The sequence below is a fragment of the Sturnus vulgaris genome, chromosome 11 (genome assembly GCF_052056855.1).
Source record: "Sturnus vulgaris isolate bStuVul1 chromosome 11, bStuVul1.hap1, whole genome shotgun sequence".
NCBI lineage: Eukaryota > Metazoa > Chordata > Aves > Passeriformes > Sturnidae > Sturnus > Sturnus vulgaris.
In genome coordinates this window covers 12826429-12843537 of record NC_142253.1, presented here as the reverse complement: position 1 = coordinate 12843537, position 17109 = coordinate 12826429, and the positions used below count along the sequence as shown (strand labels likewise).

The window sequence follows — 17109 nt, the reverse complement described above, 5'->3', positions numbered from 1 at the left end:
GTTGACTACAGAAGAGTTTCATGCATGAATGATTAGAAGAGCTGAGCCTGTATCTAAAAAATGGAAAGACTAACAGTGGATTCATTTAAGTGTTTGGGGCACAGAGCTTTAAAAGGTCTTTATTTTATGTTCCATTTGTATATTCAAAAAGCTGAATAAATCTTAAAAATTGCTTCAGCAATATGTATTTATGTCAGAGATCTATTTTCAAAGTTATCCATAACAGAAGGGGTCAGAGTGACCATGCATCACCCAGTTATGAAAATGGCCTTAAGTCCCATCTCACCATTTGTTCTATTTGTATATAGTTGGGTTAAAATCAATCACAAATACAGCCATGGGGGAAAGTGAAAGGTTGTTTCTGACCATTTAGAGCACCCAGACTAGTGTTAACATGAATAAGATGTTTCACCAGATACTCATGCATTCTGAAGTTTTATCACTAGATGAAGTGGAAACTCAATGCTTCTTACAAGAAGTGGTCCGTGAAATCAGATTTGCAATGCAAAAATTTATGGTCCCCTTTGTAGTGAAAGCCTGTGACATGTTATCTCACTTAAGTAACCAGTGCCAGATATGCAACTTTTGTTATCAAGTTACTGTCTCCCAGAAATGCATTTTTGGCTCTCTCAGTTGGTCTAAAGACCTATTTTAGACTATGATGGTGGCAGATAATTTTTCTACTAAGAAATGTAAGATAAATGTAAACCTCTATATAAGTGTTGTATATTATAACACACACATTCAGGGGAAATGAAGGGGAGAGATTTCTATAGCTAAACATGATCTCAAAAAATTCTTCCATATGTGGAAAAGACTGGAAAGCTAACATATAAATATAGATATATATAAATATACACACTGCTCAGTGTGTATACATTTATATCACATTCATTAAACCTCAAAATATAAAATAAATTCATTTCTGTAAGCAAAGGAGAGGTATAACTTTTCAATGTGCAAAATCCATCTCCTGGAGTATCAAAGACAGCAAAACCTACTTCCTCCTTCTTGTTTTTAATACAACTCCAGTTTAGCTGGTCTTTTTGTAAATCAAAAATTTAATATCATTAAAAGATGTTTGAAAAGTAACCTGGCTACAATGTAATTGCAATTAAGAGGCAGGAATAACATTAGGAAAAGCATTATAAGTATGCCAAATTTCTATTGGCTTTTACTTTCAAGTGAGAAATCTGGAGTAGCTCACAATGTTTGTAACTGCAAAATTGCAGTAAATCAAAATCAAGAACCAGAGTATCCCCGAAAGATAAATTCAAATTCAGAGATACTCTTCCAAACTCCAAGGCTACTTCTTTCCTTCCATCACAAGTACAATGTAACTTATAATGACCCTTAGGTTTGAAGCCAATCCTCAAAATGTGGGCAAGACTCTGTGGAAGGCTATTTCAGTTTTCTTTTTAGGATAAAGCAGATAGAAATACCTAGATAGATGTCAGAGGCAGGCAAAATTTTCTATAACTACTGAAATAAGCACATGATAACACTCACTGAGTTTTGGGATATACTTAGACAGAAATTACTTCCTCATTAGAAGACAAGTATTTGCCATTCAGTAGCTGTTTATAATAAACAATATAGTATGATAACTGCATGCAATTTAATTGGAAAATTGGCATTTTAAAGGTGACCGTGATACAAATAGGATTTTATTGCACTCAGTTCAACAAGTCTGAACAATGTGTGATATGAATCACAGGTTCTTTGTTCCAGAAGAATAATATGTTTAGCAAAGATGAAAAATTAGAGGAAAGATTAAAAATTTGAAAGCATTTATATGACTAATTTGCACTGCATTTCTGAGTACTCAAAACACTAATTCAGCACAATACTTGTTATTTACAGTGGATATGTCTGGGATTGTTTATACTGAATGTACTGACAAGCAAACCTTGCCCTGCCCAAATTCCTAAATTAAATAAATCCATGTGACTCCAATGAGCTTAGTGCAGGCTCAGCTCGCTGCTAATGCAATTGCGTGCTGCCCTGCAGCTCGAGGCACCAGCAGAACGAGTTCACATCCATTTGGGGAACAGACAAGAGCAAGCTCACACCTGCCCAAAAACAATGTATAAACATACAGGATAAAGAAACACACAGAATATCAAACAGAATCTGGGTCAGGGAGGAAGGCAATAATTCCAATTTAGTACATTAGGCAGCCATATCACATCACTCGTTTGTACAGGACAATGTAATTGGTTTTCTCCTTCTATTCTTTTTTTCTTCTTTTTTCCTGAACTGAAAGACAACGCTTCAACAATGCAGAAAACTCCTAAACAAGATATTTCCTTTTTACAGGTACTAAACTGCTCTGACTGAACTTTCTACTCACAGTCTAAAGAAATTTGAGGAATTTTATGCTTTTCAAATAACCACAGTTATTTGCATTAGCTGAAATAATCTGTTTTGGTTTATGTTTGTATGGCTTTTAGGTTTTGTTGCTTGGGTTTGTGTTGGGGTTTTTTTTAAGGAAAAATCTCCATTTTGATATTCCTGAGCCCTGTTCAAGAGTTTGAGGTTGGCAATTTTCCAGAGTGGTCACAGAATATAAGGCATTATGCTAACAACCAGGACTGCCAAAATACACAAAGTAGCATACTATCCCTTCCCCTGAAATTACATATGGATCAATACAGTGATTTGTAGATCAGGATCCAGACACTAAAATAATAATCATTGTTTGACTGTCCTGTGGCTCTGATTTCCAAGTCATCCACCTCAAATAAAATCCTATCCGACCCGGTCAGAGTTTTTCACATATCGTCTTTCAGCAACTCCAAGGATATTTAGCAGTTCCAGCTGATGAATAAAGACCTGTTGCCAAGACCAGTCACCACTTTACAAATCAATAAACGCTTTTTTTTTTTTTTCGGAGCACATGGTCTTCTTCAAAAAGTCAGATTTTAGTGGCATACACCTACTTGGTGACAGTTTGTTGTCAAGTTTCTCGCATCACTGCATGTGATTTCTTTTCTCAAATGCAGGAGTTCACCAGCATACTGTCAAAAAGGCTGTTTAAAATGAGGAATATTTAATAGTAAGACAGCTACAGGCTCATTCTGGAGCAGTTGGCTTTGTGATGGAGAGTGGCAGGAAGGGAAGCTCCAGAGATACACTCTGCCCCATCGCTGTCCTGATAAGGAGGACTTTTCCTTTAGATAAGAGGATAACTCAGAAACCTTGAGCTACCTTTTAGGCCTCCTTGCTGAGATCTCAGGGGAACAGAAAACTTGGTGAGTTTGTAACAAATTAATTCTAAACACTAAATCTTGTAGAAGGGCCATCAAAAATGTTTTAAGTAGGAAAAAAAATCTCTATGTAGCCAGACAGGATTAAAAGATGTAAAAGGACATCTTTTTACATGCTTAGGCACCATGTGACATTCCATCCCCAATTACAGCTTCTAAGAATAGGGCCGACTTTTTGGAAAGCAGCCAGTTCCTAAAGCACGCCCTATGATATTCACATTTTTCTAAAAATCAGATTCTTTTCTATGAGCACATAATCTCTCATAAAACAAAATTAAAATATATTTGTAGCCCTGGTGACCACAGAGGAAAGCATTCAGCTTTGAATCCACTACAGCTCAGGTATTCAGGAAACTCGTAGGAGATTAAGAACACTGTACATTTTATTTCTTTAAAAATCTCCAGTACTATGGAAAGTAAGAAGATTTGATAGTTGTTATAATCATAAGGACTGCCATAAAATCTAAAGCATGAAAATTCTTCAGATATTGTACCTCCAGTCTTACACTATGTTAATGCAGAATCAAATTCTTCCCTGTGACCTCTCAAATAGCCTAATTTCCTATTAAGAATGCCATCAGACTAACTTAACTCTATCTGAGACATATGCATGTCAGATTACCTACATTTCTTTTTTCATGTAGAGATGCCACTTGTAATTTAATAATCAATGAGAGTTTTTTACTAAGTAGCCCATAAGCAGAATCTTGAACTTAGAACCTCCAACACATCTCACTGTTCTCATGAAGTCGAAGAAGTCCTGGTAATAACCAAAGACTGCTGTTCATTATGTGGAGACCTCCTGGAGTTAAGGCCATACATGCCAGCGAGTTGAGGACTGTAAGGACTTTCAGCAGGGAGTGAAAACTGCTCACAGAAATGAACAGTAAGTGAATACGGGTGACCGGAGCCTCAAACTCAGAACAGGAAACAAACAGGGAGGGACTGAGAGGCTCCTGAGATTAGAGAACCAAAGGGAACAAGATGTCACAAATTGACCAGAATTGTGGTTAGCAGGGCAGAATTCTCTGCTGGCTCACAGGCCTGTTCCCAAACTGAAAGGATACAAGTGACAGAAGGAGGCAGCTGTGGCAGGGAATGGAAATGTGCTGACTCCTAACAACTTTCAACAGCAGCAACTCTCTTCAAGAGCACAGTCACTGGTGTGACACAAGCAGGCACTTCCTCCAAAACATCTTCCATAAAAGGGAGAAAACTGAAAGATCATGTGGACAACTGAGGCCAAGATTAAAAGGTTTTAAGGAAAAACAGTAAGGATGTAGAGGTGAGAAACATAAGAGACAAGGAGCTGGACAGTAGGGCTTGGGAGGAAGTCTATGCTGTGGGACAAGATAACTGCTAAATCTGGAAGTTCAAATTTATTTAGCCATGGGTTTTTTTTGTTCCAGATAATTCCTGGATGCAACAATCCAGATTAGATTACTGTAATGCACTCTACAAGGAGCTACATACTACAACTCCCTGGAAACTGAAGCTAGAGAAAAATGCTTATTAAGCTCAGTTTCATTCTAGGAGTATTACACCCACACTTCAGATACACACTGACTGTCAAAATGTTTCCTAGGTGGAAATTAAGAAAGATTGCCAACTCTCAAGCCAAAACTGAAGAGAATAAATTTAAATTTTTGTGCAAAGCTGCAGAATTATCTTTTTTCCCTGGTTTTTAACAAGTAGTATAAAATGGTTAATATATGTTATTGACATGGCAGCACTCAATCTCCAGAACTTTATTTATGTCAAATAAAAATCAGATGCACCAGCATAACCAGGGATCACATCATGACCAACTGTAACAAGACCATGTATATGGGCAGATGAGAGTTAGAGTCTTCCTACTGTTTATGAAGTTTCCTTACAATTTGACCAGAGTTAGGTCCAGGCAAGGATGGCAAAAAAAAGGTCATCTATGCCTCTCCCTAGAGAGCAAAAAAGGAGGGAATACAGTGAAAGAGTGGCTGGAAATTTGTCTTTGTTCCCTAACAGCAGCCAGAAGACCTAAACACATCCACAGTATCTGAAAAAAGGTGCTCAACTAGTTCCTTCAAGAGAAGTCAGAGTACTCCTATCCTTCACTAAGTCTGAAGTCGTTCTGCCACATGCTGCCCATGGCAGGATAGCAAACCGGGTAAGAGTTATAACAAAAAAAATCTCATTAAAAAATGTCAATACCTGAACAGGAAAGTTTATAAAAATTATGCCTCCATGCATATTATGCATCAAACAGGATGCACATCTTCCAAGAACCTGCTGCTACACCTTTGTCTTTACAAAGGGTAAATATGGGTAAGGGTATATAAGGGTAAATATCTTATATTATATCTTATTCTTTGTTAAAAACTCCAGTGCCCATGTACATACTTTAACAGCATGCATTTCTCTATATAAATGTAGCATGTAGATTAGAAAATCCAGTATTATCTATAGAAATGAGGAATGTTTCAAATTAACACTGTCCTCCTGTCTCTGACTCTCAAGAAGTTGGGAGAAAACTTTCAAAATCCCTCCATAGCATCCACCAAATTAAACTGTATTTATGCTCCAACATGCAAAACTTCTTCATCTCCTTAATAAACTAAAAATGCTTTCTGATGATTTGCAGGTTTATTATTTTCCCAGTTTATTCTTTGCTTTTAAACCACATGTTGGATCACAGTCACATATCTAGAATCTGTGTGTAATATTGAATGGGAAATGCAGGTTTCTATGGCACACAGCAATCAAATTGCTGCACAAATGAATGCTGTAAAGAGAAGTAAATAACAACACAAAAAGTAAAGAAAAAAACCAAAATCCATAACTGAAAAATGTAAGACAAAGCAATGCCAAGAGTTCACTCATGATTACCCTTGACTGTGCTGTTCTCAAAGATTATTTCAGCAAGGATTTTGCTCTGAATCTCCTGTTTGCTTCCTTTACAAGTAAACATATCCTGGGCTAATCCACTGTTCACAGAGACTGTGGAAATTTTGGAATGACAGCACTTCAGGAGAACACTTATTCTGAGTCCAGCACAAGATGAAATAAAGCTATATTCTTCTAACCTGGTCTTAGAGACCTCCAATAAAGGACCTTCCATTACATGTATATGAAAGAATGTCCTCATTTTGTTTCCACTTACAGATTCATTAGACTCAAAGTGAAAAAGTCTTCTTTTTAAGAACTACCTAGTTATTCTTGGCAAAATTAAATTTACTGCTCCTACCCTTTCTCCATTGGGCACTGGAATACAATTGATCATCATCCTCTTTACAGCAACATTTTATGTATTAGAAGACTTATGTCTCCCCTTTGGTATTTTCTAGACTAAACAAACCATGTTCTTTAAGCCTTGCCCACAGGTCATGTTCTCTAAAACTTCTATCATTCTTGTTGCTCTCCTTTTGTCCCTTTCTACTTTGTCTATGTTTCCTAAAACGTGGAGATCAAAACTGTAAACAGCTTTTCAGATGAGCTCTCAGCAGTGCTCAAAGGAACAGAATAATTGCTTCCTGCTCCTTCTCCAGTATTATATCTACCCCAGAATTAGATCCAGCTTCATTGCAATGGTATTCCACTGTGCAATTTAGATTCCTTTTTTCATGCTATTACCTCATCAGCACATGTGACTTCTCCCCTGTAAGCAGACTTGTCTTTGCTAAATTTCAAATTACTTATTCTAGACTCTCCAGTTTTTCAGGACTGGAGCAGCTTACTGAGCAGTTTGACTGCTCCTACTGTGCTTGGAGCTTCTTACAGCTCAATTCATGATCAACAATATTAATGGCATTTCTATTTCACCAATGAAATCATCTCTAAAAAAACCTCCACAGAATCAGATAAAGGACAGGCCTCTTTGGAGCCCTGCTGTAACTGGCCCTCCTGTCTGAAAATGAGCAATGGAAAATTTGCCTATTGGTCTACCCATCTCATGGCAATCTCATAATTATTTAAATTACAAAATAAAAATTTTAATTAAAGCTTTTATTATTGCAATTCATTTTACATCAGTTATTCATAACATTACAAAATTATGTATTTATTTGCATATAAAAATACCTGGTGGGACAGTGCTAAACATCTGATGAATTAAAAGCCACCACTTTCTGCTTTAACCACAAAACCAGTTACCCTATCAAAGGAAATTAGATTTGCTTGACATAATTTTCCTTGGCAAATTCAAGCAGACTAAATATAGGATGGGTGTGCAGAACCTGCATTATTTTTTAGAGAATGGCCCAAAACCATGACCTAGGAAAAAAAGCTGAAAGTGCTAGCAAATACTATTAAAATAGCTACAATTTTATGTGCTCTATCTGTAATCATGCATCTATTTCCACCATTCATATAATGTCTCAATATTCCTGAATATGTTTTGATACTGACTTTCATTACACTTCTTGTCCATTCTCTTCCCTGAATAAGCTGTTACCATGCACTGAAAAGCACTTGACTAAATGTTAGCTCTTTTACATTGTCTTGTGCCTCAATATTTTTTCACAGGTTCAGGTTTCTTAAATAAGTTGAAAACAGTGTCTGGGTTTCAGTAACACTCTGATGGTTATTACCCATTTTTTCACATTTCTTGCCTTCATTCTGGGTTTTTTTTTTGTTCTGTTCCTTGCATAAAGCCAAAACCTTTTTTATTTTACAGATATTTCCATACAATTTTTCCTTCTTTTATAAGCTCAGCCAACTTATCTCTGTTAATCAGAAACAGAACCAAACCAAGACAGCAAGTCCTTAATTCCCTTCTCCTCTTTCTGACAGAAAAAGTTGTTCTTAACAGGTTCCAAGAATTCAAAATATAATGTGTTATGCTGTTCAGGTTTGTGGTTTGTGTTTTTGGGTTTTTTTTCTTTGTCTTAGTATCCAAGAAATCATGTTTTCTCATTCTTACCTGTTTCTGACTCTAACACAATTCTATTGGTCATGCTGTAAAAAAGTGTCGTTTGCCTCTTAGCTTCCTCCTCCCAATTAAGTGGTCTATCGTGCATCCCCATTATATTTTAAACCCTGTTCTTCTACCCAGACATTATGAACTTATAACCTATTTTAGTATCAAAAAATGATTTTTCATATAAAAGCAATGCTAAATTTTTCCTCAGGCTCCTTCACCTGAAAATTAGTTACTTCCTTCTACAGACTGTTTTTCTACTCTAGAAAAATAAGACACCAGACAAAAAGCCAAAAATTTAAAGTATTTCAGGATGGAAATAAGTACCAGAGCTGTTAGTTTCAGTTCAAAGAATGCATCATTGCTTATTAGCTCTTCTGAAAATTTCTTTTATTCTCAAATAGCAAAATGACAAAGTTGTAAAACTGAGGGTGAAGAAAGAGGTGACCAACCTGATCTGGAGAGGGTCTGTGGTTGTGTTGTGTCCTCCCAGGAGACCGATGGTGGTGGTGGTGGTGATGGTGGTGGTAGTGGTGATGGTCATCATCATAGTTATCTGCCATCAGCTTCATTCTGTTCTGTGTCTGTTCAAGATGCAAAGCAAGACAATTTTATTACGTGTTGGAATGTATTATTCTGACAGTGTTTTAGGAAGATCTTGGCTCTGGGGGGTTTTTGGGGGTTTTTTGGGGTTTTTTTTGAGCTGAAGGATCTAAGAATAGAAATCCAGACTGCTGGCTCACAAAGAAAAGGAAAGAGAAACTGAGAAATAAAGTATGTGAACACATCCTCTGTTTCAGCTTTCACATCTACAGGATGACATGAAAAAGTTAGAAAAGTAAATGTTGATGGATGATGTGTTTGAAGGGCAAAAGTCATTGAGATTTTCTAAATATATTATTTTAGAGCTGTTTTCTAATTTTTGCAGTCTAACATTATGTCTTAGCAATCAACTTTTTAAATCTCACTGAAAGGAGTAGTAAATGTACTTCAAACGTTTACAATTAGCTACCAAGGCATGTCAGCAACAGTCATGAATAGTTGTTCTAAAAGTTCTATTTTGGGTAATTTATTTTAATTGTACACCAGGATCACCCTGCTAAACAATGAGTAAAACAAATCTGAAAACTAAGTGATCGAGACCCTGGCACTTAGAGAAATAAGTGATTATGGAACTTGACATGTTACTGAATAGAAGTAAGCCTAAGATACAGATCTTGGAAAAGAGATCAACACTTCAGCTACAGCTATGTACAGATAATAAAATCTATGTCACCATGGGTTAACAAGATATATTGCAGCTCTTTATCACTATTACAATTATTCCATACCATGAAATACATAGACTTGAATAATTCAAACCTTGCTCATAACACCAAAAATATCCTACTACCAATAGTCTGATACCATTGGATACAGTTGTTATTTTTTTCTTGGTACCAGGACTGACAACTCTCTCAGGCAAACCTGTTAAACTGCAATCAAGTTTTAATTAATTTGCACTAGCCAAACCCAGAAACAAATATTGTCAATTCACAAAGATCTCTTCCAAAATTAAAACAATCAGTTAGAGGCATATACAATTAATACCACACGGATGAGTGAAGGAAAGATAGCAGTCTTAAATCACCTGATGTCATGCTCCAAGGCAGCAGGATTCATGGTAACCCATGGAGGATGGAAGACAAACACATTCCCCAGGACTTTGCCCACATTAATGAGTTCCAAAGGATCAACATAAGCAGATGAATTTGAACACAACTCATTTGTTCAGTATATTCCCATATTAACTGGTCCAACTGCCTTCCAATGCAGAGTGCCCATGAGATAACTTCTGTCCCATAGTTAGTATGTGGTAAATTTACACCCACAACTCCTGTAATTTGATTTTTCTTCGACAACAATCCTATATCAAAGTCTCCTGTTTGGAAAATTTCACTGGCAAGTATATTTTAATTGAAAATTAAATCAGATATAGCAATCAGAGATTGCTATTAAATTCCCTAACTTTAATGTTTTTTTTCTGAAGTTGAAAAGGGATTTGAAAAAAACCAAGAAAATTAAATATTCATATTGCATAACATTTCATAACAAAGTCTAATGCAAGGAAAACAGCCACAGAATCCTAGGAAATCCTGATGTGCCTTTTCAGCAATTAATTTTTTTCAGTTGTCACAATGTTTCTCAAGCACTTCAGATGCTGTTCAATAGAGTATCATAGAAAACTGCTTTACAGGAGGAGAGCTGTACTCAGTTTAACTAAATACAACCAACTAACCCAACCAAACCCTCAAGACATCCACAACAAAAAGACAGAGGAAAATCACAGGTCAGATGTGCACTGCCAGACTTTCTGAGCATCTCCATAGCACTGTAAGAGCATTTTCTCAGTATGCTATAGACTGACAAGAATCTGCACAGTTGGAAATATTTCATTTTCTCCCTCCCAAATATGAAGATGGAAGCAAACACCTGTATGAATTTCAGTTGTGACATTTTGCTAAAAAGATCATCTCAATCTGAATCAGAGTTGATCTGTTTGTCTTCAGGTTCAAAGAGGAAGACCTTGTGAACAAAGGAATGGAAAAGATGGAGAATTAATAGACAAATAATAAGCCACTTACTATAAACACTGTCACATGCTGCCTCTTTGGGGAAGCTCCTAAAATTTTATTAGTTTATTTTCTTATCAATGAACAGCCTTAAATTTCCTACCTTTCAACTTTATTCCATAAAGAATGCAAAAGTTAAACAAGATGAGATATGCAATCCTAAAAGTGTCCTCTGTAATGAGGTGTTGGGGATTAGGCGTGTCATGGGATAAGAACTGTAAATGAATGATGTCATCTTTCTAATTTGGTGCTGAAATATAAATAAACTACTTCTAATGTTTCTTCCTTTTGCATGCCAGATTGCAGTAAAATGTGCACAAAGTAATGGTAATGCTCTAGTAGCCTTCTTTTAGTGTGCTGTTCTGGGAGCAAAATATACAAGAAATATGAAATGAGAATTTCTTTTCCACTCAAGTAACCATCAAACCATCTAAACTTCGACATGACTTATAACTGTCATTAATTTCTTTAAATGATGCAACTTATCTGGCAAAATACTACTTTTAAAAGCTTTTAATTTGTTAGCTCTTCAAATGTTAGCAAATTTTGATATTCTGTTTGTCTTTGCTTTAGATACTGCAGGTGCTACATTTCCACACTGAACTGGACTTTCCAGGTATACTTACCTTTGACTTAAGAACTACAAATACCTTATGATTTCAAACTTTTAAAAGCAAGACTTTTGAGGAGGACAAGCAGGATGATTTCTGGAGAAGAACAAAAGCAAAGCCATCCTGAGGAACAAAGCAATCCATTTCACATCCTTCTAAACAAAAATCTGTAACATTATTTCTGTTTTTCTCCCTTTGCTAGCTTTTGATATTTAGCAGGCATTGAAATGCCAACTGTATTTGTATTTGAGGAAGGAATTAATTAACCACATTTTGTTCAGGAAGTTGTTCAGGACCCCAGGGCTTCACACCCCTACATCCCCATGCAGGCACACACAGAAGGCTGTGTACATGTTGGGACACTGGTTTATCAGTCAGAGGAAAATCCTCATGGTCTGAGTGCCAGAACAACACATTCAGGGACTGCTTCAGTGCTGCCTGAGAGGGGAAAATACCACTCAGTGACCTGGCAATGCCATCATTTCCTGCAACATCTTCAGCACGCCTGAAAAGTTCCTATTCAAGGACACCCAAGACCTTTTTTTATATTTCTTTAGAAAGCCCAGCACATTGCTCACTATGACTTTTCTAGATGATCAAGAAATTGAATCTTGAAATATATGATTAATGAAAATTAGAGTGGTGATCACACATGCATTCAAACTGTGTAATATCCAATGTGTATCTGCACAATCTAATGCTTACTCTGCACAAGTCACACCTTATCTGAAATAGTTCTATTGCACAGGTCAAACTTTTATTCATACTCATATCTCAAACCTGAAAATAGGGATTCACAAAATTTTCAAAGCCACAGCTCTCACAAAAAAATTGTCATGTCAATGTTCTTTTGGAAAATGTCTAGAGAACAGGCCCACACCTGAGAAGTGACATGTTTTAATTTGGATTTATATTAGAAAAGAAAAACACATTAGCTTGTAAAACTCAACAATGAATTAACTCTGTCTCCCAAAGACCATGTATGACCTTATTAATTCGAGCCTAAACAGTGTCCTCAGATTTTTTTTTCTTAATTTATTGACCACATTCAAAAAGTGCTGCGTCCATTTTGGAATAAAGGAATGATGGAGGAATTAAAAGCAGCTTAGATCTACTTGCACAGGTATGTTAACCCTTAGGGCTTGAAACAGTTGTCTTTGATCATTCAATATCACTATTTGCTAAGCTGTCAAGGTCATGAATGGTATGTGTAACTGAATTTTTAACCCACTTACCAAAGAATTTATGACCTAGCACTGTAAGAAAACTGACAGATATTTCTTGTCCTCCTAAAAGTCTGTTGAGTTTAAGGAAGGATATACCAAAGTGAAATGAAAGTCTTTGATTGACTGGTAACAGACTAAATAGCTTAACAGCAATCTGTAACTGTAAAACTGTAATATTAAAACTGTCTTTTACAAAATATTTTAGCAAGGTGGCAATAGGGAACTATGCTTTCATCTGTCATCTGGATCAAGTTAACAATGAAACTCTCATGAATGAGGTTCAAATGAGGAAAAATACTAAGATTTGTTGCTCTGGGATATAGGTGTAATACAATTCAATAGCTATTACTTTCCTTTGGATTTTCTTCTCAATCTCTCTTCATTTAATGGAATTTGAAATATTTCTAGAATATTCACTTTCAATAGGGTAGGATTTTTCCCTGTATGAGAAGGAGGCAGATATAAAGCCTGCAAGCTGTCCTGGAGCTCTCCAGGGGTCTAATTCTTAAAGCACGAAATTTAAAATCTAGAAACCCACATTCTAAGTTTGATTCTGCAATGGCCTCTTCTTGTCTTCAATGACACTGAAACTCTTTTTCTTGGGTTCTCACTGTTTGAAAATAAGCATTCCAATATTTCCACAAAAAACTCTTAAAATTTCATGTGGCAGGCATTTAGTTCTAGTTTTCATGATTCCTAATAATACTGGGTGATTTTATCTGAGCTTTTTTTTCTCCTGGGACAATACTTTAGAAAACAGAAAAAGGCAATGATCTAAAAAATTGCATTCTTCAGATTACAGAGTTTGCTGATCTCATCCAGAAGCTGCATGAACGTATTGGAATGAACCTAATTAAGCCAGCTCTGGCCTTACTCTCTCCAAATAAAATCAGTTTTCACATTAGACCAATATTTTTGTACATTCTTTAAAAATTGTTGTCGTCTGAAGACAAGGGAAGACTTTCTTACCATTTCTACTACTGCACAACCCAGATGTTACTAACTGCCATGAATACAATTTATAGTGGATTTGTTATTTGGCAAGTTACAGTTCATTAAATATTGGACAGCAAATGCTGAACTTGACCTCAAACACACCTAAAGTTCAAGAAATTACACTTGTCACTCACAATTTTTTAAGGGACTATAAAAGTTTGCACAAAATCATGACTTTATAAAAACTGTATTTTCTTATTTAAAAAAACCAAAAAATATTATTATAAATCAATGTAGACTATCTTGTTTGTGTAACAGAGGAAGACAGTCATGGAAAGTAGCTACAAAAGGCATTTCAGAAGGCACCACAGAATCCCATGCTTCTAAGTAACCCTTATGGTGACTTCTGATAACAAAAGAGTTATCACAAGCTACAAAGAAAACTAAAATTAAATCCTGTGTAAAGCCCATATTTCCACAACTTTAAAAAGTTCACTTATCCTTTTCTATTTTTTAAAAACCCTCTCCAGCAAGGTTTTCTTTATTCTACTTCTGTTGCCTCATGATAATTAATTAATTATCATAAGTAATTATTTTTCTGAGGTCAAAAATAACAAGTTCACGTTCCAGCCTTGGAGCTTCTAAAAAATCACGCATATCCTCACTGTCATTATTCCACCTGCTTTTAGTAACCCAAGCTTACAGAGATACCTGCAGAACTGATGTGAAAATATGCCAAAGAGTGAGATTAATTTGCCACCTAGAAAAGATACTTAAGAGAGATTCCTTTGCAATGTTTCAGTTTAAACTTTTGTTAAAACTTCTTGATATACTTTGGGGCACTGTTTCACTAACTATCCAGCTGTAGAAGAAAAGAAGATTCCAAGGCTATTGCTAGAAAGCCAAACCCCGAGACTGCTTCATTTTTAATGGTAGCACTCTTCTTGAATCCACACAATTAAATGAGACAAATTGTAAAAACACACCCACCAAGTATGGCTTGGACAGAAGTGTTGTTTTTCCACAAGCCAGAGGATCTGTTAACCAGTTTTTGCTTTGAAGGATCTTTTGCCAGTATTAGAGCTGCATGGAAGAAGTGGACTTCAGCAGACTTCCAGAAATTGTGTTACTTTATGCCAGTCATTCAGGCCACTTTTAACACCACAATACTAACAACATCATGCTAATTATTTCCAAAATAAATTATACTCTTGTCTTCAATGAGTATAAATATGCAATAATATTCGGTTCAGGCTTCTTTGTTGCAGAGAGGTTTCAGACACCAAGAAAATTCCAATGGAAAAAAAAAATGAGGGTAAGACTCTTAAGTTTGCAAGCACTCATCAGCAAGCAGAAGATAACAAAAACATTGCAGTATGTTAACTAACCAGCAACTCCAAATGCTAAATAAGCATGATAATCACAACCGTATGGGTGTTGGAATGCATCACTATGGGGCGGTGCTATGTTTTACTGAGTGCTTTAATTATGCATTTTCTTTTTATAACATCCCTGTAATGTAATCTGTTCTTATATTCTTACTCTTAACTACATTTTAACATGGGTTTTGCTGTTTTGTTTCCTGCCTCCATTGAAGAACACAAATTTTTCCCTGTTAAAATTCCAAATGGGCTAATAAGCATGTTTTTCTTTTCCTGTTATAGTGTATGACTTGTCTTGGAAAGTGTGAGAGACAGGATGCATGCAGCTCAGAGTGTGTATGATAGCTTACTGCAGAAAAGCTTGGCTACTCTGCATTTAACTCTTTTTAGGTTTTACCTCATTAAGACTGTTCCATACGATGTAAGAAACAAAGTCAAATTTTCATGCTAAGAAAGTATACATATTTTTCTTTTTCACATCTATATTTAGTTATATACTAAACTTAATTAACATGGCGTTTTTACATTTAAGTCTTATCATTATCACCTGTAACATGTAACTCAGAGCAGTTGATGTTCAGGCCCTATTTGCCCTCACAGGACAGAAAATAGGGATTAAGAAAAGGTACTGACTATTTTCCAAGTTTTCATTAAATCCAACATTCTTCCCAGGGAAAATACAAAATCAATTGCTGGACAAATTAATACTCTGATTCCCCTGCAGCAGTGTAATGTAACTTCTATGTAAATCTTTGAAAAGACTCGGGTCTGGTGATTTAGCATTGACCATGAGCATAGGAGCTTTACAGACACTTCAGTTCTTTTTAATTAGAGCACTATTTAACTGCTACGAACAGCCATTACACCTGCTGCTTTGCGAGATCACAAAATGGGACTGACTTACCCTGAAAGAAGTTAAAGCTCAGAGTAAGCCTCCCTGTTCACAAGCTGCAGGACAACAGCCTCCCAAGCACCAGCTGGGATATTGGACACTTGGCAGATGGAGACAGGCAGCACTTCCAAGTGCCAAGCAGACACTTATCTAAAGTACTGGGGCCAAACTTCAACTTTTCTGACACTTGTGATTAAACAAAGCTATGTTGAATTGAACATGGCCCGTCTGACTTTTTTTTGGTGCATTTTCCTGCATTTAGAATTTGTGGTTTTGAAGTCCTTTAAAGCTCTGTGAATTAAAAGTATGGCTTGAAGCGCAGGAAATATCTTGTAATAATACAGCATACCCAGTAATGTATAGGCTCAAGTCATGCTAAAGGTATTTGTCTCAGTCCTACTACTAAACTTGGTAATTACATAGAAGTATGTAAGAACATAGACACAAAGAAGTGGGTTAAAAAGCATAATTAAAGCTCTGAAACTGTAGCTGCCTGAGGACATCTCAGGCCAGGTCCTACTAAAAACAGACAAGCAACGGAAGAAGGAAGGTTCTCTTTTTTCCTTTTTACAACAGGAAATAACTCATTAAAAAGATACTTCCCCAAAATAATCATTTAAAACCAGACATGAATCAGAAACTTCAGCAGCTAAATAAGACCTTAGAATATCTGCAAATCTCTGGTTAGCAGCACTGGTCATTTTTCATCAACTTTAATGTCTGACTAGTGAGTTTCAGCTGTAATTTTTACAATTTCAATACCAAACTCCCATTTGTATCATATACAAAATATAGCTTAAGTTGAAATTACTACATTTCTTCCATTGTATGCAACAAAAATTGCTAAATAAAGCATACATTTCAATACATTGTGTGTATATTGAAGTACAGACTGAAATGGAGATAGATAACATCACACTGCTGTCTTGATATGCTTAATAGACACACCTTATATATTACTAATTTCTTTTTGATCCTGGATTTTAAGAATTACAAGTTTTATCCACAATTACATCATCAGAAATATTTGGCACCCAGTTTTCACAGTATTTTTTTAATAGCTGACTACTTAGCACTGCATTTGAGATCAAGTGTTAAACTATATTTAGTCTTATTATCATGGGGTACATAACCATTTTCACCTACCAAGCAAGCCAGATCCAGAATTACAAAAGTTCCAGTATTAATATATACATTATTTTATATTTGCATTACCGACTTTTTCCATTTAAGATTTTCAGTCTCAGTGAAGTTAAACCATTTGTCTGAACAAAGTTCTAGGAAAAA

General features: G+C 35.8%; 1 protein-coding gene across 17 annotated transcripts in view; it reads right to left on the bottom strand.

Moving 5' to 3' along the window:
* Window positions 1–17109, bottom strand: part of ERC2 (ELKS/RAB6-interacting/CAST family member 2) — a 407597-nt gene that overhangs the window by 115751 nt on the left and 274737 nt on the right. For all 17 annotated transcript variants that reach the window (XR_015806058.1, XR_015806060.1, XR_015806062.1 and 14 more), the window contains one exon: window positions 8616–8747. Coding sequence is in view for 1 of the 17 variants with exons in the window: in XM_088171529.1 (XP_088027655.1) it covers window positions 8616–8747 (132 nt within the window). In the remaining 16 variants the exon portion in view is untranslated. The remainder of the gene's footprint in view (window positions 1–8615; window positions 8748–17109) is intronic.